General features: G+C 41.3%; 1 protein-coding gene across 10 annotated transcripts in view; it reads right to left on the minus strand.

Moving 5' to 3' along the window:
- The window catches only part of CEP170 (centrosomal protein 170), a 181,855-nt gene that overhangs the window by 101,488 nt on the left and 56,542 nt on the right, over positions 1–23,825 (minus strand). For all 10 annotated transcript variants that reach the window (XM_073338241.1, XM_073338248.1, XM_073338240.1 and 7 more), the window contains exons 3-7: positions 23,700–23,789; positions 9,294–9,375; positions 6,173–6,228; positions 5,067–5,229; positions 2,506–2,628 (exon numbers count right to left, since the gene is read on the minus strand). In XM_073338241.1, coding sequence (XP_073194342.1) covers positions 2,506–2,628; positions 5,067–5,229; positions 6,173–6,228; positions 9,294–9,375; positions 23,700–23,789 — 514 coding nt within the window. The remainder of the gene's footprint in view (positions 1–2,505; positions 2,629–5,066; positions 5,230–6,172; positions 6,229–9,293; positions 9,376–23,699; positions 23,790–23,825) is intronic.

Genomic DNA, 23,825 nt, shown 5'->3' on the forward strand with positions numbered 1-23,825 from the left:
AAAGTACTATGATGCTAAAGCTCACTACTTTCTACTTGCCTTCACAGACAGCAACAGATATTTTTCCTTACCCAGCCCCACAACACACGCAATTTTCCCTATGTTGAGAGGAATGGAGACAGAACCACATATGACAGCTCTTAGTCACTGATGACTTTATTACGAGAACTTTACCACCATCTTTACAGACCAAAACCCCACAGAATTCACGGAATTCTACCTGTCCCTTGCTAGGGAATTGGGACCCGGAAGTGAGAATGCTGCAAAAATGGTATCTTCAGAGAAATAATTTTTTAATTAACATGAAGTGTAGGTTGGTGAACTTACAAATGAGTTATGCAGTTATGTTATCTCAGACAAGTATTCACAAACCCTTTATATCACACCATCATGCATTTAATTTATCCTACATACAGTACAGATTTTTTGTAGTGAAATTTAGAGAGTTTCTTGCAAATTATTGTGACTATTTCTGTATACCTATGCCTGTAAAACTAGGTGTCTTAGACCAACTATAGACTCAAGAAGAGCCACAAAAACCTCAGAATGTGACCAAAAAAATGTTTACACAAAAAAGTCATCACTTTAAAAGAAACCTTTGGAGGTCTTTACCCAGTCTCTACTCACTAATCTAAAGCCCTAGTGGTGAAAGCTTTATTCCATTAGAATGTGGAAATCCAAGGCTGCCAAACTCACATATAGTCCCCAAAGGTCCTAAGATATTGGATTTTAAGTTCACTACATTTTTAAGTTATTTTGGGTTATTTTAAGAGACTTCTAGGGCTTGCTCCAACCCCTCTCTGGTAGGATTCATGGCAACTAGAACAGATGATGTAAAAGGAGGAAGGACACAAAAATCATCCCAATTTTTTTTAAAAAACCCACCTTCAAACACACACACACGTGGAAGTCTAAAGTAAGGCTCCCAAATCCATGTATAGGCACCTAAATAATAGTGGCTTGGATTTGCCTTGATTTAAATAGGATTTGTCAGTGTTCAACACTTTCCAAAGTGAGTCCACTTTTATTTGAATACCCTCATGATGGATTTAGGAGCCTAACTTTAGGTACCCACATTTGTAAGTTTTGGCCATATATTTTACACAAACTAACTTTTAACAGCATAAGTAGTAGAAATGGAAAGTCCTAGTTACAGAAACTATGGGTAAATGAACATTACAACAAGGATTTTTCTTGCAAATTTAACATATAAATCAGAATCTCTTTTTTTTTTTGCATTAACTATGGACTAACATTAACGCTGATGGAACATTAAGGAATGACAGTAGCACAGAACGCAAAAAGAAAAGGAGTACTTGTGGCACCTTAGAGACTAACCAATTTGGAATCTTGTATTGCTGGCATCCACACAGCAAAACAAAACAGAACCATTTATTTTCACAGTCAGAGATATTGATTTGGTGACAGTGTCCATTACAATAGATTAATTTTTATTATATCAAATGACAGATGTGGATTTAATCACTATTAGATCGATACTGGTTCAGAAGAATGACTTTACTCACTATATCCACTAGTAAGCTATTGTACTGTGTATAAAGTGATTTAAGTAACATACTCTGTACTCAGAACAGTACAGTTCTGTTATTGTTAAACTGCTATTTATGAACTTTTTTTTTTTTTACTAGCCAAACTTATCCTAGCTTTTATCACTGAATAATTGTCAGCAATCCAAAAACTTGGCTGGTTAACAAAATCTCATTTATTAGAATTTGGATTAAATGCATAGCGGATATTACGTGGAATCAAATAATTAAATCTTTGTCTGGGTTGAGTTGCTAGGGGTGCTGAAACAATTTTTATAGTGGGGGTGCTGAGAGCCATTGAACCAAACTGTAAACCCTGTATATGATGGAAACCACTTCAAAACAGGGGGTGCAGCAGCACCCTCAGATCCCCTAGTTCCAGCACCTATGTGAATTGGTATTAAACAGAATGAAGTTGAGAAATTTCTCAAGCAGTCAGAATCTCCAACATGTATTTATATCCTTTTTGTTCATGAAAGCACAGCTTTATTAAATATTTGGCGAATAACTCTGCCCCCTGCATCATGGCAATAGTTGAGGAGAACTAAAGAAGGTATTCACAAAGGGCAAAATCCTAGCTCCAATAAAATTAATGGGCGTTTTTGCCTCTGACTTCAATAGGGCCAGGATTTCAGCCATAGACTCCAATACGATGAAAATCTGTCATATTTGCTGTCATAAAACAGCAACAAAAAACAGAAGGTCAACAGAGAAAGGCAACTCTGCAGCATAAAGTTCAGATACTAGTGAAGCAACAGTATTTAACAGTGATAAAAGAACATACAAAATTAGTTATTTTATATATATATATAAAACTTATATAGTTATAAGTCATTAATTATTGAAAAACAGTTATCTTTCTTATATACCTCTGTGGGGTCCCACATTTTAAGAGCTACTTACTTACTAAAGAGTAAAAAAGATACTACAAATTGAAATGTTTTCTGAACAGTCTCACCTGAAGCTCCTGTTTCATGTATTTTTTCTTCATGTTTGCAACCATTTTTTTCATCAGCTTCATCCTCACCCCACCAGGATGGCTGTCCATACAAAGGTGTACCACGAGGCATGGCAGAAAGATCTATAAAAATATTCCAAAACCAAAGAAATTAATTCACCATTTACTTTACATAAGATGTTTAGATACAAGTGACAAGGAGAAAGAGAAATTCTGATGGAACTTGTATGTTGAAAGTTGAAACAGTTTGATTGCTTGTGTTTCCTCCAATACAAAACCAATTTAATGTCTGAACAAATGACCTGCATGCTAAATATAAAAGCTTACTAATGATCTGACCAAAACTGCTTGCTTAGGAATTTATGCAAATACAAGTGACTTACATCTTGCTGCTACTGCATAGTATTTTTAAATATTATTTTCTGCTTTCATTTAAAAGACAAATCAACTCACTATCAGTACATTATTAAAAGCTACCATTTCTGTGAAAGGATTCTCTCTTTTACCCACATTGAACTTTCACTGGAATACTATCACATGGAAAACTGATCAAATTTTGTAATGCTGCCAAGGTTTCAAATAGCTGGCAGTTACTAAAGAACACCAATACGTACACACTTATATAATAGTTAGACTACACTATTTTTAAAGCCATATTTAAGTAAGAAAATATAACTATAAAAAAGAACTAAATCTCATGATTTAGTTATAATATACATAGTACAAGTATCTGAACAGGAAAGGGTTAAGTAAGAAATTAGATATGAAACAGTTATTCCACCTCCATGACTAACCAGTCAGTTGAGCTCTGACCTGCTCTCCATATTAAGAACAACTCATATTTCTTAAGACAATATTGCACCCTATTAAGATTTGGCAACTTTAATATCATACAGATGTTCTAAAGGAATATATCTTAACTTATTTTATATTGTATTTCAACACCAGATATCTCAGTGACTGGGTATATGTGCTCTCTATGGTAAAAACAGCTCTGTTTCCTTTTCAGAATTCCCATATCTCTATAATTTTATATCAGACATTTTTGTTTGGCGCACAAAATAGAGTATCTGAAAGTATTCTATATTTTGACAGTAATATGCACTATTTGCATGCTAAGAAATAAGGACAATTTGTGAACTTCTACCTTGCTAGCAAATAATGGTTTGTTCAGTAGTGTTCAAAGGGTTAATCTTCACCCACAAATAAATTGATGGCCGCTTCAAATATTTAATACAATTTAAAATATCCATATATCTAATTATTTTTCTTCCAAAACAATGTTCTTCTACCTTAGAATATACTGTAGTTTAAAAAAACCCAGGAACAAACAATAGAGTGAATTTTAGTGTATTTAACTGCATGAACAATAGAAAACACTTACGTATGTAACAAGCGGCTGAAATAAAAATCAATACACTTCCGAGTAGAGCTGGGAAAATTTTTTCATATAGTTTAATTCAATAAAATGAAAATGTTTTCAGGTTGATTCTGATAAGAAAGAAAATCTGTGCGCCCCGTTAGCCCAATGGTTAGGACACTTGCTTGACAGATGGGAAAACCAGGTTTGAATTCCCACTCTAGAATAGGGATCTAAATTAAGATCTTCCCTTCCCAGGTGAGCGTCCTTACCACCAAATTATAGGCTATTCGGGGGTGGGTTACTCTCAATCTTTCCTGTTGAATACATTCCATTTTGTATAAATACTTAAATATTCATGGGAGCAGGGCCTTGAATGCAAATCTCTCCCCTAGCAGATGAGTGCCCTAACCAGTAGACTATAGGGTATTCTGCTCTCAATTGCTTATAATGAAGCTGTTCCAACTTTACAAAAATATTCATGGGTGGGGGGAGAAGGGGAGGGGAGAGAGAGAACGAACAACTATATACCCTGTTGAGTAAGACGCTCACCTGGGAGATAGGAGATGTGGATTCAAATCCATCTTCTGAATCAGACAGAGAAGATTTGAATTCATATCTCCTACCTCTCAGATGAGTGTACGTTCTCTGGGACAAAATCTGTCCTTTCTTCTGTGTTAGCATTGCGCCGAGCACAATGGTGTCCTGGTCCATTATCAGGGTCCCTAAGCGCTAAAGTAATACAAATAATATTAATATAACCAGAAAAAATAATAAATTATGCTATAATCTACTAAAACAGAAAAATACAACAAAATAGAACTATCAAGAATGGAAGAGTACTAAAAAATATTACTGGTTAACTGAAAAGTTTCATTAGTGAATAAATTCAATAAAGTGCCACTCTACCACTGCTAAAGTTCACAAAAGTTTGCACTGGGTGTGGTGGCTGTGTGCAGGAGAAGAGCTGGAAATTCAGAAAACTCAGAGCAAAAAAACTTATGCAAGTTTTTATATTCATGTCTAGATGCTGTGATAAAGAAAGCTAGAAATTCTGAGGTTTATTATTAAACCTTTTAAAAATATATACATTTAAAAATCTCTTCTGCAACATGTCTACAGTATCTGCTGAAATATCTGAGGAAAGAAAAAACTTGCCTTCTCTAATTATACTTTGTATTGCTACAAAAATTTATCTCACCCATAGATTTTTCTTCAGATTTCAATGCTTCTGTAGCTTTGTGATGCACTTCACCTGTGGCATCTGGTACCTTTGGCTCTGTACCTGTGGAGCTGACTGGCTTTGATCCTTCTGCCTCTGAGGATTTTTGGGATAACTGGAGTTGACTTGTAAATTTTTCATGCTAAACAACATTTAAGAAAAAAAGAAAAAGATCTTAACTAAAATAAACTGCATAAACTATAGTTATACATATACAGAGAAGGGCAGAATACATAAATAAAGGTGTGACAGATGGAAATCTGGGACGCATGAGGACTTCGAAAGACTAGTATATCGAAATGTGCCAGAGAGTCATGGACTTCTGGTATAATAGATGTTGAATGCCTTTTCAGTGTCCTGATTCAGTGAGTTGGTTTCCTGGGGGATTAGGCGGTTAATACAAAATCCCCAGTGCCAGTTACTCAAAAACTCAGACTTTGAAGCTTTGCCCCCTGAGAAGAAGAGCACTGACTGGTGTTATCTGTTACAGTCAGCCAGAAATCAAATGCCCAGATTCTATAAAGAAACAGCTGAACTGCCCCAGGGTGTTCTTGCTCTTGATCTGAAACATGATGTGAAATTGTAAAACCAGGAGAGAAAACCCAGTGGAGGGATTTCAAAGACTGAAACCAACCAGAGCCAAATGCTGGAGCTGGAATGACTTCTAGTAAGCTTTTAGCATATGTGTAGATCTGTTGGATGATGTGGGTGTTTATTTTTTTGTTTGTTTGTTTCTTTGCTTTTAATGTTTGGTCTTTGATGCTTATGACTCAAGAGTAAATGTACTTTGTTTTGTGAATGCTGGTTAATAACTGGTCTGCACTGTTGTAGTCTAGCACCTGGAGAAAGAGTGAACCACTGCTGGACCCAAGTCAGATCTGCTGGAGAACTCACAGTGAGGTGCAGAGGGATTGCAAACCTAAAACCTGGCCTGGAGAGAGAGACATGGGTCTCCACATGAGAAAGGTGACCACTAAAAAACTTGAAACTTTAAGTGGTTGCCCTGAGAAGGCAAAATGGGGGGAGGGGAGGCCAAAGGTGCAGTTAACCCTTAAACTGTGACAGTAGTGATTGCATGTTATTACCTTAAGGGCTTCTTCAGGGACCCTCATTTCACCTCTGACTACAGTAAAAAGATTAGTATGTATGAAATGATAAGGAAAACAACCTGAAAAGTTTCACAGCTCCAAAAAAATTTACACTAGAGACAGAAAGTCTTACTTTAAGATAAGCCACAGCAAAAAATTGAGATTTTTTTCTTTAAAATGGAATAAATGTAACTTAATAGGATGAAAATACCAAACAATACAAGATTAGAAATTTGATAAATTCTTACTTTGCTTACTTACAAAAGCTCTCACAAAACCCCTGACAGTCTCATCCAGCTTCTAAAAGATCCAGAAGATACTATAATGTAGTCTCATATTATTAAGATCAGTTTTCAAAAAAAAATTACATTTATGACTAACATATTATGAAGTATATTTGTCAAAATAAACACATTTTGATTCATTACTTGTAATAAATACAGTACAATAGCTTGTAAATACAGTAGTACAAAAGTGATGAGTCCTTGCTGTGAAGAGTTTACAAATTAGGCATACAACAAGGAATGACAGTAAACAAAGGTTTGGGAGGACAAGGATTGACCATGAAAGATCATGAGATATACTTATGTATCAGTGTATGTGACCAACGTTATGTCACCATCTTATTCTTTTTTTCCATTTAATATACTAACATTTAGAGCAATGTCTAGAATTGGAAAATGTATCTGTGCTTAATTGGAAGTTTTCTTTTCTTTTTTTTTTTTTTTTAAAGTAGTGAGGTCCACAGAGTACCTTAGTCTACTTGGAGTGTGGGGCTCAAACAAGGTCAGTCAGTCTTTGGATGCAAGATAACGTCCTAGCCCGCTGAAGTTAGCTCCAGTTGTGTCATCTTCCACAGGCAGGATGATTCATTTGTACTTTCTTAAATTACAGATTGTGTTAACTATACTTAGAAGAAAAAACACAACTTATACTACTGTAGAGCATGGGCAATGTCCCCTAATGAAACAAACCCAAAATCTTTGGATGTAAATTTCCATCTTTATTCTGGATTTTCTATTTATTTGCAGTACAGGCCAGATCTGTGGATCTTATTACTCAAAAAAAAGGGGAATTTCTGATAGGCACACATAAGTTTTCCTATTCTTCATCATGCTCAAGTCCACAGATCCATTACAACCAGATTTTCACAGGATTGTGCCTCCAGGGTGGGATGCAGACTCATCCTTTAAATATGGACATCTAAAATGAGGTATTTATTTACCCTTCTCCTTCCTCTGACCACTAGGGTGTAAAGAAGACTTTTTCCAAAAATGAAGTTGACTAGAGACTGGATGACCAATATGCTCAATTTACAGATGGCCATGAAGCTGCCCAGCAGATCTCAATACAGGTGACATGAGTACGCAGATTATCAGTGCTCCTAGTGACTAGATTTTGATGCTTAACAGAAGGAGGAACATTTCTTGAATTTACTTTGGGAATGAATGAATTGTGAAGACTACCTGTCTGAAATAAAAATACAATATAGGGTCTCACTGGAGAAACATTCAGATTTCAAAACTCATCTGATTGGAGACAACGGCTATCCAGATGTCTACTTTAATAGATAGGAAGTGAAATGATAGCTCCTGAAGGAGTTCAAACCGGGTAGCGCAGTAAGGAGCTGAACGAGAGGTTCCAAGGTCACGTGCTGACTTTGAAAGGCTGGAATATGGGTTGTTGACCTAAGGAAGCATTTAATGTTGGAATTTACTCAAAACTTCTTTTTCTTGAACAGGCTATTAACATTATATTATACTTATATCATTATACTATGCCTCCATACATTATAGAGATTTCACCTTTTTGCTGAGACATTCATACATCCACATTAAGGCCTTCCTGGAGGAACTCAAGGCTGTGTTTCAGTTATTTAACACTGAGTTTGCGCCAGCCAAGAGAATAAGTTTTCTGTGTTAACTTCTGTTTCAGCTCCATGAGAGTGATGATAATTATTTCATAGAAGTGTCCAATTTGAAGCTGTCTGGTCCTGGATGAAGGAATGTTTTTTCCAGTAGCAAACCTTCTCTGTGAGATAGAGACATTGGAAGGTCCGTTGCTAGGTTAAGCAAACCTGACAGCCATTGCCTCTTCAGCTAGAAAGACAAAGGGTAACATGGCTGCTCTATCCTTCCTATCCTTTTATATGTTTCCAGGGAGCACTGGAAAAGCTGAGAAGGCATGTAACAGACACATTGCCCAGCTTTGCAAGAGTTTACTACCTCACATACTGGGTTCTGACACATGGAGATGCCAAAGGACATTACTGCGATTTCGTTATACAAACTGGAAAAACACCAGCCCACCAAACTGACTTACAGTGAGGATATTTTTTGGTGTACATTTCACATTGCTTAATCTCACTTTTACCATATGTAAGTCTTGTTGTTAATCTCCCTCTTGATGGGCAACATACACAGAGATAGGAAATTTTGTTCCACTCAGTGTAGGAGAAGTTGATTTTCTCTCTGGAGTTGGACTGCTCATGTTCTTCCTAGTTCCTTTATGAAAACCTCACCAGACACATTGACTGTAACAGCCAGAACAAATTAATTCCATATTTCTCTTTGAATTAGTGTTTAAAGCATTTATATGAAATACTGTGCCACTTACAAGGTATTTGTCAGCATTCACTAAGTAACCAGCATTGTCTTCCTCAATGTGCACGTATGGCTGTTCACTACTGATTCTTCACCTTCTCTCTGTTACTGTTGCTGTTCACAAACATTTCACTGAAAAGCACAGAGTATTAATAAGATGGCCATGGTACTTTCAGCAGCACAGCTAATCTCTGATACTAGCGGGAACTTGTAACATTCAGCAACAGTTTAACTGTCTAAAGTTCTTACTTTAGCCCTTGTTTTTCAGAGAACATTCCTTAGTCCATCCTTGATTTGCCACTGGGCATAATATTTCTAAAACTACAGGTTCTCCCCAATTCATATTTTTTTGATGGGCAGAGGAATATATGGTGCAGATTTACTTCTAATAAATACTAAAGAAATATGAAAAGCATGCAAATCAGATCACTTTATGATCAGTTAAACTAAGAGGAGCTAATATACTTTTACAAGAAAAATGCATTGCAAATAGCTGTACATTTTTATTACAAGGATATCATAGCCAAATCTCAATTTATCTTCAAGCTTCAGAGTAATGTATGTCTGTTCAGGAATCCTCACATCATTCACAAACGTCTACAAAATAAAAAGGAGAAAATAGATATTGTTATACTTCAAAATGTAATAAAACTTCCAGTACCAATCTAATCTTGCACAAGAAGTTGCAGCACTACATAACTAACATTACTGATTAATGATGCATGATCCTATTGGTGAATTAAACAATTGTGTAGAGCTATTAAACGCCTAACAAAGTATTTCAAGAAGGAAATGAAATATTAGAGTCAGCTAATCAGGGTGGTATAATCAGACTAACCTTGTAAAGCTTATTACCATTTTAATCATATTAGTAGTATGTACTGGAATTGTTCATTACAACAATATGCTGTTCCCTCAAATAGTTTTTTCCTGGTAGCCTTGTTTATCCAATCCATATAGATGTTCAGTTTTGCAGTTATTTTAAGAATGTTAACTGACTCTTGATTTCCTTGATACTACCATCATCCATCCTTTTGGGCTTTTATATAGCGCTCAACATTGTAGTATCTGAGCACCGAGGAAACAATTTCTAATAACTGTAAAAAAAGTTTTAAAATTATGAAAAACAAGAAATGTAGACCATGTTATGTTGTAGGTTCTGATGCAAAGATTGCTTGCTGTCATAACAGAATTTGTCCAAACTATGTTGTCTTCACAGAAAACCACCACTCATTACGAGGTCTACCAAGTTGCACAAATTCAGAACTTTTAAAAAGCAGATCTAAAAGAATGATCAGCTGTATCAATGCCTACTCACTATGCTGGCATAGACCCAAGGAGAAAACAATCTTTACCATAACCATTTTTTGCCTGGAAACAGCAATTCCAAAAACTAGTGGTGATGGAAGAAGGGAAAATGGAAGAAGGGCAAATGTGGAAGTGTGGCATCAATATACTTGAACTCCAGTTACTAGCCAACAAACTTTGACATGCAATAGCATGGAGTCAGAAGTACTGCATTGCTGTGGCACCGCTTGTCTAGTTCTGCAAAGACTAATCTTTAATCTTAGAAAGACAGGCTTTCAGTGCCCAGAAAATTGTTTAGTTCAATTCTGTCCATATGAAATTTAATTTCTTCTGGTGTCCATAGGCCTTATATTCAAAGATGGCCTAGGTGACCATCATATTCTAAACTGGAGGAATCTATAATTACATGATTCAGTAGTGGGATGGCACAACTTAAATGGATATAAACATTTGGAGGTTGGGAGCCCCCACTTCCCCCCAAAAAACACCGACAAAACTCTTGAACGATTAATGTATGTCTGGAATTTGAATCTTCAAATAGTTGTTTTGTCCACTTAAATCTAATTTTGGATGAAACTTGCACTTTTCCTGAGAATACAGAAATGAAACTCCTTCCCCAAAATGTTAGTGGAACCTTTTCTGGCTGCCAGAATTAAGCAAAGAAGCCATTTCTGTCTAGTTTTTCATAAGGTTGCATGTCAGCATGGCACTTCAGTGTCTTTCATGAGAAGTGAACACAAAAATATCTGTTTTTGCCAGTCCTGGTGGCAAGAAAAATGTTTACCTACCATTCGTAACTGGTGTTCTTCAAGATGTGTTGCTCATGTCCATTCCATGTTAGGTGTGTGTGCACTGCATGCAACGCTGCTGGAGATTTTTCCCCGATGGTATCCATAGGATCAGCTCTGGCATCCTCTGGAGTGCTGTGCTCATGTGCCGGTATATGAGGCACCGCCGGCCCTGCACCCTCTCAGTTCATTCTTGCCATCAACTCTGACAGTGGGGTAGGAGGGTGGGTCATGTGCAACACATTTTGAAGAACAACAGTTATGAAAGGTAGGTAAGCATTTTTTCTTCAAGTGCTTGCTCCTGTTGATTCCATATTAGGTGACTCACAAGCAGCATCCCTGGAGGTGGGCTCAGTGTTCACAGTCTTGCAGCTTGCAACACTGCTCTACCAGAGCTTATGCCATCCTTGGTTTGCTGGGTAACAGCGTAACGGGACGTGAAGGTGTGGACTGAAGACCGGGTTGCAGCTCTGCAGATGTCCTGTATCAGTACCTGCAAAAGGAAGGCTGCTGACAAAGCTTGCGTTCTGGTGGAACGGGTGGTCAAGACAGTTGGCAGTGACACCCTTTCTTGCTCACAGCAGAACCTGATGCAGGCAGTTATCCACGAGGAGATCCTCTGGGAGGAAACCGGCCGGCCTTTCATCTTGTCTGCTACTGCAAAAGGGCTTGGTCCTCTTGAGGTAGAAGGCCAATGCCGATCTAACATCCAGGGTATGTAGACTGCATTTCTTGCTGGATTTATGAGGCTTTGGAAAGAATATTGACAGGAATATATCCTGATTTTTGCAACACCACTTTCAGCAAGAAGGCAGGGTGGGGCTGCAGTTGGACCTTGTCTTTGTATAGAACACTGTATAGGGTGGTTTGGAAGGGAGCGCTGTAATTTCAGAGACTCTGCAGGCCAAAGGGATTATGGCCACGAAAAAACTTTCCATGAGAGAAGCATCGATGAACACAAAGCTGATGGCTTGAAGGGGACCCCATGAGCCTTGACAGCAGCAGGTTCAGATCCCACGGTGGGATAGGGTCACGAACTTGAGGATAAAGTGGCTCCATGCCATTCAGAAACCTGAGTGTCATATCATGGGCAAAAACTGATCTGCTCTGAAAAGGTGGGTGTAAAGCCAAGATGGCCGCCAAACAGACCTTTATAGAAGACAGAGACAGGCCTTGGAGCTTTACATGGACTGCAGTGATGCCTGCTTGGGGAAAGACTTCATTTGACCACCCAACATGGGAAGCGTTTCTAATTGGCTAGGTAGGTTGCCCTGGTAGAGGGCTTTCTACTATGTAGCAAGACCTGCTGCATCTGGACAGAGCACTCCCTCTCATCCAGATTCAGCCACAAAGCAGCCATGCTGCCAAGTGTAGGCCTGTGAGGGTTGGATGGAAAAGCCGCCCTTGATCCTGTGAAATTAAGTCCGGTCTCAGGGGAAGAGTCCATGGGCTGCGACTGCTAGGTCTAAGAGCATGCCAAACCAGTGTTGGCGAGGCCATTCCGGAGCGATGAGGATGACCTTTGGCTTGTCCGCTTTCATCTTCAGGAGCACCTTGTGAACCAGAGGAACTGGCAGAAAAGTGTACAGCAGCTGGTCCAACCATCGATGGAAAAAGGCATCAGATAGGAGTGTCCCGCCCTGGCCGAGTCTCAAGCAAAAGAGGTGACACTTCTTGTTCTCTGCCATGGTAAACAGATCCACCTGGAGAGTCCCCCACCTCTGGAAGATGGCACAGATTATCAGAGGAGAAGGACCAGCTGAAGCGATCTGCTAGCATGTTCCATTCCCTGGGGAAGTGAGTGGCCGCTATGTGGATGGAATGCTTCAATCAAAAGTTCCATAGTCTGAGGGCTTCCTGATAAAGGACTGTGGAACGGGGCCCTCCTCGCTTGTTGATGTAGAACATCATCGCTGTATTGTCCATCAACACTTGCACTGTTTTGCCCGCGAGTTGGGGGAGGAACACCTCGCATGCCAAGCGGATTGCCCTTCACTGTGATGGTGCTCAGTATCCAGCAGTTTGATGTAATAGCCACCCAGACAGGGAGGTAGGGCAAAAGGCAGTCCAGAAGCAAAGGAGGGGGCTGCTGATCCAGGAGGGAGACTAGTAATCTGTCCCCAAGTGCACATTCAAAAGGCCTGCTTTTTTCTGCTTGGGAAATGGTTGGTGCCTTGTTGGGCAGTGGAAAATGGTGCTTGCCTCTGTCAGCATCTGAGCCCTTTCCCTTTTTTCTCGTGGGGTTCATGCCTAGTCACATTTGAGAAGCAAGACAGCTGTGATGGCTTGAAATGTTTACGAGAGGCCAAAGGGATATAGAGGCCCAAGGAGCGTAACGTGGCCCTAGAATCTTTGAGGCCGTGAAGCTTACTGTCTGGTCCAAAAACAGGGCAGCACCTTCAAAGGGGAGGTCCTGGACCAATTGCTGTGCCTTTTGGGGAAGTCCCGATGACTACAGCCATAAACCATGACTCATAACCACTGCTGAAGCCATTGACCTGGCTGCTGAGTCCGCTGCGTCCAGAGCTGCCTGGAGAGATGCTCTAGTCACCGCTTTTCCGTCTCCCGTAATGGTCACAATTTCCTGTATCGAGTCCTGTGGCAGAGAGCCCTTGAATTTGGCCAGTGAGTCCCAAATGTTAAAATCATATCGCCCCAGCAACACCTGCTGATTTGCAATAAGGAGCTGTAAACTTGTGGGAGAATAAACTTTCCTACTGAACAGGTCCAGACATTTGGCCTCTTTATTTCAGGGAGTAGAATTAGTCTGGCCTTGCCTGTCCTGCTCATTAGCCACAGAGACTACTAGCGATCCTGTAGGAGGGTGAGTAAACATACATTCAAACCCCTTTGCGGGCACATAGTATTTCATTTGTGCCCATTTGGAAGTAGGGGGCAGAGATGAGGGAGGTCTGCCACAGAGGGCTTTTACCAGTTTGATCACCCCCTCATGCACCGGCAAAGCCACCTTAGAAAGGGCAGCCATGGCTAAGATGTCAAAGAGCGGGTCTGTGGGCTCCTTAAACTCCTCTGCCTCAAGGCCCAAATTGGCTGCCAACCGCTTGAAGAGCTCCTGATGAGCTCTAAAATCATCCAGGAATAGAGTTTTAGAGAGGCCCATGTGCGCCTTGTCAGGGGAGGATGAGGAAGAAGCCACCAGTGGAGGAGGGATGAGGGCTCCTACCTCTCCGTAAACCATCTCTGCTGGGGGAGGACCTGGGGTCTCAATACCCTGCTCTGAGTCCGATGTCTGCTCCGGTGCAAGTGGCGGGGTGTGGGAGTGGGGGGGGGGACATGGCATGCTTCTCTGACACCGCCACCGAAGGTGGATGGGAGAAAGGTCTTAGTACTGCAGGGAACCCCCATGGATTCCAGCATTGCCACTGGACTGGCCATTGACTCAGGGGCCACAGGCCCATGGGCGGAATGGTGCCCACATCTGGTTGGTATGCCGGAGGATGGTGCCTCTTTTGTGGGGGTGTGGTCTCAGAATCCAATGATCCCTTCCTTGTAGGAAGACCATGGGAGCACAACAGAGGCACACTTCGAATGGCTATGATGGGCTGTTGGGGAGTGATGCTCTGGGGACTGGCTATGGGATACCAGTGATGGGTTCCAGGAGTCCAGGGATCATCGTTGAGACTCCAGCGAGCATCATCTCTGCTCAGCAGATTGGTGCCTCTCCGGGGACTGGTGCCAGGAGGAAGAGCAATATCTGGGTTCCAGAAACCAATGTCTAGAGTTGGAAGCAAGGTACCGGGGCTCAGGTGATCGGCTCCTGGGGAACAGTGACCATTGCTGGCCAGCTGGGGAATGCTATCTCGAGGTTTGGGATGCACTCGGATACGGTAGCTGGCGCCATGTAGGGGACCACTGTGGGAACACTAAAGCAGGTGACACGAGACAACTGTCTTAGCTGGCTTGGTAACCGACTGCCGATTATGGTGTAGGAGGGACCAGCAAAGCCATGAAGTCTTTAGCTGCCTGGAAGGCCTCAGGCATGGACTGCACCCTAAGATGTGGTACATCTTTGCCAGATTTACGGAGCGGGTCCCGGACTGGGCTGGTGGGGTTGCACAATTCTGCGAGACAGAGAGGCCTGATGTGGGTTGCAACTCTCTTTCTAAGTCTTTCGTATTCCCCGTGGGCACTGGGGAGCGCCCTATCTTTGTGCACTTCTTTTATCTACTCCTTGGCGCCGGGATGTTGAATGGTGCCGAGAAAGACATGGTGCTGGAGGAGCACTGCACTCTGAGGTGGACATGCTCAGTGCCAAGTCTGGCTGTCTTGGGTCAGACATCTATGTCGGCGCAGCTTCCATCAGGATAGCTTTAACTCTGAAGTCCCTTTCCTTCTGGGTTCACAGTCAGAAGCCCCTTCAAATCCTGCACTTATCATGAACATGGGCTTCCCCGAAACAGTTAAAGCAGCTGGAGTAAGGGTCGCTGACCGGCATAGGCTTAGCACACGCCACACGTGGTTTGAAGCCCAGGGACCGGGGCATGTCCCATCCCAGGAACGATATCCCATAAAGGAACTAACTAATAGTGAGAAACTATATAATACTTATCTGTAACGACAACTACTAACAACCGTTTACAACAGGAATCAGAAGAAACCATTAGAGGTTTGCTGAAGCAAAAGCACTGTTCCTGCAACTGTCATGGGCGGTAAGATGGAACTGAGCCAGTGCAGGGCTGGCGGAGCCTCATGTACCGGCGCATGAGTATGGCACTCCAGAGGGTGCAGAGCCAACTCTACAGATACCACTAGGGGAAAAAATCTCTGGCAGCAGTGCACATGGCGCACCCACACCTAACATGGAATCGACATGATCAAGCACTCTAAGAAGAGCTTCATCTATGGAGTAACTATAAAACAAAAAAGTACTTCTTTTAAAGAGAAAAAGAGAAGGAGAAGAAGTAGTAATAACTACACTAAAACTGACAGGTAAGGCACTATCTAGTAAGGGAAAAGGAGAAGCAGGGTCTGCTGCGGATGCTGTCCCTGCCCAAAGGCAGTAGATAAGGAACTGTGGGGTGGTCAGACTGCACAGTGCTATAGATACGTCCCTCTCACAGTGTGTGTGTGTGGGGGGGAAGAGGTAAGCACGTGCAGTCCAACAGGCACTGCTGATGAAGATCTTCAATTCCAGGTGCAGGGAGCGCTGCCGCACCTACAGTTGGGCACTCATGGGGACATCACTGGAAGAAGAACCTGCACTCTTATTGGAAATTTTTAAACACAGATATTCTCCACAAGCAAATGTACACAACTGAGCTATAAAGCATCTTTATCAGGCTCATCTTTAACAGCCACTATTGACATGCATTTTGGAAATGCTTGTGTAGCAGTAGACAGGTCAACGGGCAAGACTGTAAACTGATAATGGGTGCTGTTGACTAGAAATCATCGGAATCTCCTGTGGCTGTGATGGATAACCACATGAAAAACTGAAGGTAATGTACCAGCCACGAGAGTCCAGGGAGGGGATTATGGAGGCTAGAGTGATCATGAGAAACCTTATTTGCTTTAGCTATTCCAATTTCACTGGTTTAGCTGGGTTGGAGATATGGTTAAGGCCTCTGGGATAAGGAAGTAACATGAATAGAAACATTTCTCTCAGCAGAGAGGGGGAGCCTTCTCTATAGCTCCCAAATGGAGGAGAGACTGGCCCTGCTGGAGGAGGACAACCTTGTGAGAGTGCCTGTTGAAGAGGGACAGGGAAGGCAGATGGGAGGGATGGAAATAACTGCAGTGTTTATCCCTGTTCCAGAGTACTAAGAACCCAACAATCTGTGATCATGTGGACCCAACCACATGGAAGTAGGATAACCTGTTGGGAAAAAAATAGGGGAGAGAGAAACTGGCACGTAATGATCTAGTACTCTGCCCTCAATAAGAGAATCAAACAGGCTGCTTGGGATTTCCAGACTGTGTTGAAAAAGGCATCATGGAAGAAAACTGAGGAGGTGGAGTTATCCTGTATTTCCTCCCCAACTTTTCCAGAAGTGATCAGACTGCATAGGTAAGAAGAGCTGGTATCTGAAGACACTGAGGGTGGAATTGTTTTCTTTTATGGAAAGGAGTGTATATTCCGAATGATTTCAGTATGGCCCTCAAATCTTTGAGACTGAGGAGCTTTTCATCTGTCTTCTGTGAGAAGAGGGAAGGATCTTCAAAGAGGAGATCCTGGATAATCTGCTGGACCTCCTGCAGGAGACCTGACGGTTGAAACCATGAACACCTCTGCTTCATTATTGCAGATGTCATGGCTCTGTCTACCAAAGCTGCCCAATCTAAAACAGCTATCAGAGGTCCTAGACACCAGTTTCTCACATTCCAAGGTGGACTGGAATTTCTGCCAGGCACTCTCTGGCAACTTGTCTGAGAACCCTGTTGAACCAATTGTTGCAGAAGGAGAAGTCCTATTTGACAAGTCTTGTTGTTTAGAGATACAAAATTGTAGGGCAGCTATGGCCAACTACCGAAAAGGTCTAGTCTCTTTGTGTCTTTGTCCTTTAGGATAGAAGGCAATCCCTGACATGCTCTTTCATTCACTGCTGAAACAACTAAGGAATGTGACAAAGGATGGATGTAAAAATGTCCATAGCCCTGCAAAGGGGCATGGTACCTTCTCTTAGTCCTCTTAGTAGTTGGAGGCAGAGGATGGCATTTGCCACAGATTTTGTAGGGTCCACAATGGCTTCATTTATAGGTAGATGCACTTGAAAAAAATCCTACCGAATGCAGTATGTCCACCAGCCTATGGAAACTCTCCTGAGCCTCTTAAATCTGAATGCCAAGAGAGGTAGCTATTTTTGTTAGTAACTCATGGTAGGCCCTGAGGACCTGTAGTTGTCCTGGACAAGATAACAATCCCCAGCACCACAGACTTGTCAGGTGATGATGTGACGTTCAAAGAAAGTTGAGTATGAGCCTCTTGTACTGAAGTGGATTGAGATTCCAAAATCTGAGGCTCAAATTGAGGTTTCTGCTTGGTATTGGCAATATCATCATTGGTTTCCTCATGGGAACCAGCCCAATGTCTGCTTGGGGATCTATATAAAGAATCAGGGTATCTGGTGGTGGGAGGCAAGCCCAGGTGGTTCCAGTAAGGCAGTTGGTAAGGCACAGGACCCAGCCACAACCACTCCAAGGATCTTAGTCTCTGATCTGATCTCAGGAAATCAGATGGGTAACAGGAGTGGAATCCTCATTATGAAGGTAAGTGTCATCTTCTATCGCAGATATTAGGGCCATCAAAACCTACCTCAGACTCAGAGGAGGACCCTGAATTCCCTGACCATTGAGGAGCTACACCAGTTGATGACAAGGTGAGGTGGCATCCTCTGAAAATGTTGGTATCAGGGACAGCATACTGAGTTTACTCTGGACTGTACTGGGCAAGGAAGTGCTGGATAGTCTGAAGACGCAGCTGCACATGGTACCAAGGGCTATATTTGTCTTAAAAGTAAGTCTATAGACACAGCCTAAGCAGGAACCGGTACTGGCTGGTGTGTCTCCTGTGCCACCGGAAAATCTTGTACTGAGATGCAGAGCTGGTCCTGTGTTGCTGTGTCCCCTCTGGCATCATCGGTACCAAGGTATTTCCTTGATGCTGCTATTGTTGCATCAAAGAGGTTGGCACTGCAGTGGGAGTTGGTCCAATGGATCAGGTACTACTGCCGACAACTCCTGATGAGAAGCGGGTGGTCTTTCCAGGTAACATTTTACTTCCTCAGTGTTTATTAGTGGATGGTACTGGGGAGCTGGACCTTCCAAAGGAGCTTGGCTTCTTTGAGGAATGCCATTCCAATGCTTTGTGCTTCTTTCTTGACACTGGAAAAGGGGTTCACTGATGACTTTCTGGTGCAGTGTCCAGAGAGGCACTCCTATTCAAGGGGAAAGTATTTGGTACTTGCCCTGAGTGGGAAGGTGCAGAAGGTGGATGCAGTCTCACCCTTCAATCCTTTTTTGTCCTTTTTTCAATCCTCCGAAGATGTGGCACTCAAATGTGACCCTCAAGGAGGCACTTCAGGCATCTGGAATGAGGGTCATTCATTGGCATAGACTTTTTGCAGTAAGCATAAGGCTTAAATCCCAGAGACCAAAGTGTATCGTAGTTCTGGACAACAGCACCCCTTGTATAGTGGGGATTCAACAGCAAAAGTTGTAACAGAAAATAATGAAAAAAATATATGCTAATTTACACAAACCAGTAATACTAATTATTTCCAGAAAGGAGATTGTGACGTAGTTGACATGAACTGTGACCATATAGATTATTGTTGCAACCAGGGTCCTATGGTTGCACCAGGTCTTGTACAGAGGAGGGCAAGTGGGGTGTCTATGGAAAGGTTATAGTTTGCTGGTTATGACTGTGCTGTCTATGTGTGTGTATCATGTTTGTATTCAAAGTTATGAATATTGGCTATGTACTTGTATCTCAATGTGTTTGATTCTAAGTAGCCTCAGTGAAGCATTTGGTCAGCTTCTTGAAAAAGGACTATTATCAGTAAGTGCCTAATCAAGAAACACTTAACTGACAATGAACTTTGGGGGACGCCAATCCACATCTGAGCTTTCCTGGGAACGTTCAAACTAACATGTAAACAGTGGTGATGGCCTGCAAAAAGCTGAATCATTCATAGACATGTGACTTGCCCAGGTGGCTACAAACTCCATCTTGTTGCTATGATTTTGCACAGGAGAACAAAGGGGTTTCCGCCCACAAGAGAAAGAATATAAAAGGCCCTGGAAACCCCTCCATTTTGTCTTCAGCTGGGTTAAGAGATGGCCTCTCCACCCCCAAGAGATGCCTGAAATAAACTGGAATAAAGGACAGTAACTACGGGGGGTTGAGTGATTGCTGGACCCAGACTAGGAAAGAGTCCAGTCTGTGAAAGAAGCTTATTGGAACATCTCTAAGGGCGAGATTTACCTGTATGCAGTTTCTTAATGTATTAGGCTTAGATTTGCGTGTTTTGTTTAATTTTGCTCGGTAACTTACTTTGTTCTGTCTGTCATTACTTGGAATCACTTAAATCCTACTTTTTATACTTAATAAAATCACTTTTGCTTATTATTGAACCCAGAGTTAGTGACTAATACCTGGGGGAGCAAACAGCTGTGCATCTCTCTCTATCAGTGTTATAGAGGGCAGACAATTTATGAGTTTACCCTGTATAAGCTTTATACAGAGTAAAACAGATTTATTTGGGGTTTGGATCCCATTGGGAGCTGGGTGTCTGGGTGCTGGAGACAGGAGCACTTCTTAAGTTGTTTTCAGCTAAGTCTGCAGCTTTGGGGTGAGTGGTTCAGACCCTGGGTCTGTGTTGGAGCTGACTAGCATGTCTGGCTCAACAAGACAGGGTTCTGGAGTCCCAAGCTGGCGGGGAAAACGGACTCACAGGTAGGCTCAGCACACCAGGTGACAGTCCCAAGGGGCTTTCTGTGATCGAGCCCATCATAGAGATAAGCTCAGATTATTGCATAATGCAGGGATGGCCAAACTTACTGACCCTCCAAGCTGCATATTACAATCTTCAGAAGTTCGAGAGCCTGGGCTTGGGGCTTCAACCCTGCGGTGGGGTGGTAGGGCTAGGGGCTTCTGAAATGTGGGGTCATGGGGTCTCAGGGCTCCAGCCCCCTTGGGACACACCTGCCAGTGCTCGGGGTTTCAACACCTCTCTTGCTGAAGCCCTAAGACCCCCACGCCCTGCTGGGCAGAAGCCCCTAGGGTCCCACAACCCCACTGCAGGGCATAAGCCCTGAGCTTTCCCAAACAGTCTGGCAGGTGGAGAATGGGGGAGACATGGGGGCTCCGAGAGCTGCACTTTAACTGTAAAAGAGCCACGGTTTGGCCACCCCCTGACATAATGAGTAGTAACCGTCTGACCACATGTGGACATATCTAATATAGACAGCAAGTGATGCCCTAACAGCGCCCATTACCATCTAACAGTGCTCAAGCCACCACCACTCAAGTGACCCTTCTGGTCAAGTTTTTGCACTCTGTTAGTTCAAGGTCAATATTTTCAGAAGCCCCTTACCTATGCAAGTCTCTTGCAAGTGGTTTCTCACCAGCACCTGCTTCTTTGTGATCATTGTTAAACTATTTTTGGAGCATGGCACAAAAGAAGCCATCATACTAGTGAAGTATAATGTATTAATGAATATTTGTCTGACAAAAAATCTGAGTCTCAGCTGAACTAATTTGGAAAACTTTTTTTATGATTGGGTGTCTAAATGACTTGCTGACCAGGTTGCCACTGTCGAACTACGGAGATCATAGTAGAGTTACTGGCCAAGTATGTGAAGAAGGAAGAGGACAGGGCAGATGGGGTGACCCCCAGCACAGCCTATGCTGTTTGTGTTAAGTTTACAAAGCAACAATTCTCTGTATTCATACAAACACAGTAATTCTCATTGTGAAGAGACCAATCAAGGCTCATGAGAGCAGAAGTCCCACAAACACCTCAGGGCTCCACTACCACAACAGAGGTGGCGGCCTCTTATCCATTCTATTACCTACCCATTTGGGCTTGCATGGACAACACTGGGTTGGGCAAATCCCCTCCTTAACTTTCCTCACACCTCAGCATGACCTCTCTACAGTAGGCTACAAAGACTGTCATTTAAAATATAATAAAAAACTGCACAAAAGTTGGTTGAGCTATGCCATCTGGTCCGACTGAAAAAAAAAAAAAAAAAAAAGAGAGAGCCAAGCAAGGAATTACCCTTTTTAAAAATAAAATAAAAGAGAAAACGCCCTAAACATAAGCAAGGATCTGGAATTGTTTGAATTGGTCTTAAATTTCTCCTCCCATTCTATTTTGCTCATACTTGTTTTCAGCTTTAGGAAATTGACCCTTTTAAAGCATCACATATGTTACTAGCTGGGATCATATTGTTAGCACATAAATGAAAATAGGTTGTGATGTGTGTACCAAGGAAATGTTCAATTTTTCAGTTCTGTGAAAGGTGTGAAGTTACTGTATACACTGCCCAGCAACTTCTGTTGTTTGGCTGAAATATGACATTGTGATGTCAACGAAAGTTATGAGCTATGGGCATCAGGTTTAGCAGAAAACGGGTGAGGTTCAGAAGGAAGAGATGGGTAAAAATGTAAGGACTACAGTCATATGACCTAATATTCTCTACCCTAACTTGGGGAAAATAAGGAATCCTTTGATATGTAGCCTTTGCATGTTGGGTGAGCTATCACACTATGTCTGAGGCATGATGCTGGGGAGATTAAAACAAAAAAACAAACGAAAGACTATCGATAAACACATGGGCAATACTGATTTAGCTTGTCATAAATATTACAGGAATTGAAGTGCATTGAAGAGATGGCATTCTCACTAAGTACAGTCCCAGGAGTCACAGTGAACATGTTTTTTTAAATATACAGTAGAACCTCAGAGTTGCGAACATCTGAGTTATGAACTGATCCACACCTATTTGGAACTGGAAGTACACAATCAGGCACAGCAGAGACATAAAAAAAAGAAAAGTAAATACAGTACAGTATTGTGTTAAATGTAAACTACTGAAAAAAAAGGAAAAGTTTTAAAAAGTTTTGACAAGGTAAGATAACTGTTTCTGTGCTTGTTTCATTTAAATTAAGATAGTTAAAAGAAGCATTTTTCTTCTGCATAGTAAAGTTTCAAAGCTGTATTAAGTCAATGTTCACTTGTAAACTTTTGAAAGAACCATAACGTTTTGTTCAGAGTTACGAACATTTCAGAGTTATGAACAATCTCCATTCCCAAGATGTACGTAACTGAGGTTCTACTGTAAAATAAACAGGTTTTATACTTCACATTCTTTAATTCAGTCACAGCTACAGGCTATATAAAGTTCATATGGTAATGTCTAAAAGGACTACTAAAATATGACAGTAGCTAAACTTTAAAATAAACTACTATGACGTACACTAATATATTTAACACACTTACAGAAAGGTGAAAGCTTACCCAGCAGGTTGCAAACGCAATCCCTAGAAGTCCCTTAAAATGTAAAAGATCATATGAAGCTTTTTATGAAGAGTTCTGCTCTTGAGAACTTTATTGCCTCTTTATTATACTATAGATTTTCTATCCACTAATTTCACATTTATTACATGATATTCACAGATAAATTACAATGAAAAAAGAAGATATGCTAAAAATAGCAAAGACAAATTATAAAATAAACTATGAGAAAATAATTGTATATGAAATCAACTACTGGATAACTTTTTCACACAAGTATACAACATATCCTTTTTTTCCAGAAAAAAAGAGGAAAACAGATTCCAATTCATTATTAACATGGCTAAACATGATTTCCTACAATAAGTATGCTTTCCCTAGCACTAAAATTTTAGAGAGTGTGATGCCATCTATTAGTGTGCTTATATACTGACCTAATTCAGCTAGAGATTTGTTGCTTCTCTATTTCTGAAATGCTACAGAAGTACTTTTATTATTTGTATTAACATAGTGCCTAAGAGCCCTAGTCATGGACCAGGAACCCACTGCAATATATGCTGTACAAATACAAATACTTACATCATGTTCATTTTTATTCTTCTGAACTTCCTCTACTTCAACTTTAATTTAACACAAACATGCTCTGGTATTACTGTAACATTTAACTTCGCCCCTTTTAAATGTTCCATAGTAGCAGGGAATAAAATCATTTTATTTAGCTGTTCTCCCCATTTGCATTACTAGAACTTCATGATTATTTGTTAATTATCTGTTTGTTTTCTATTTTTTTTTAAAAGATATATCTTACATGACTGGGGAAGCCATCTTAGATTTGTTAACTTACCCCATTTAGGCTGCCCAAATCCTTCACCAAGTGTTCATCTGAAGAGGCATCATAGTTAACTACAGCATGTTGCTTGTCCACACTACGTGACTGAAATATTAAAAAGATTAAAATTAATGCAAGGAG

The sequence above is a fragment of the Lepidochelys kempii genome, chromosome 3 (assembly GCF_965140265.1).
Source record: "Lepidochelys kempii isolate rLepKem1 chromosome 3, rLepKem1.hap2, whole genome shotgun sequence".
NCBI classification, from domain to species: domain Eukaryota; kingdom Metazoa; phylum Chordata; order Testudines; family Cheloniidae; genus Lepidochelys; species Lepidochelys kempii.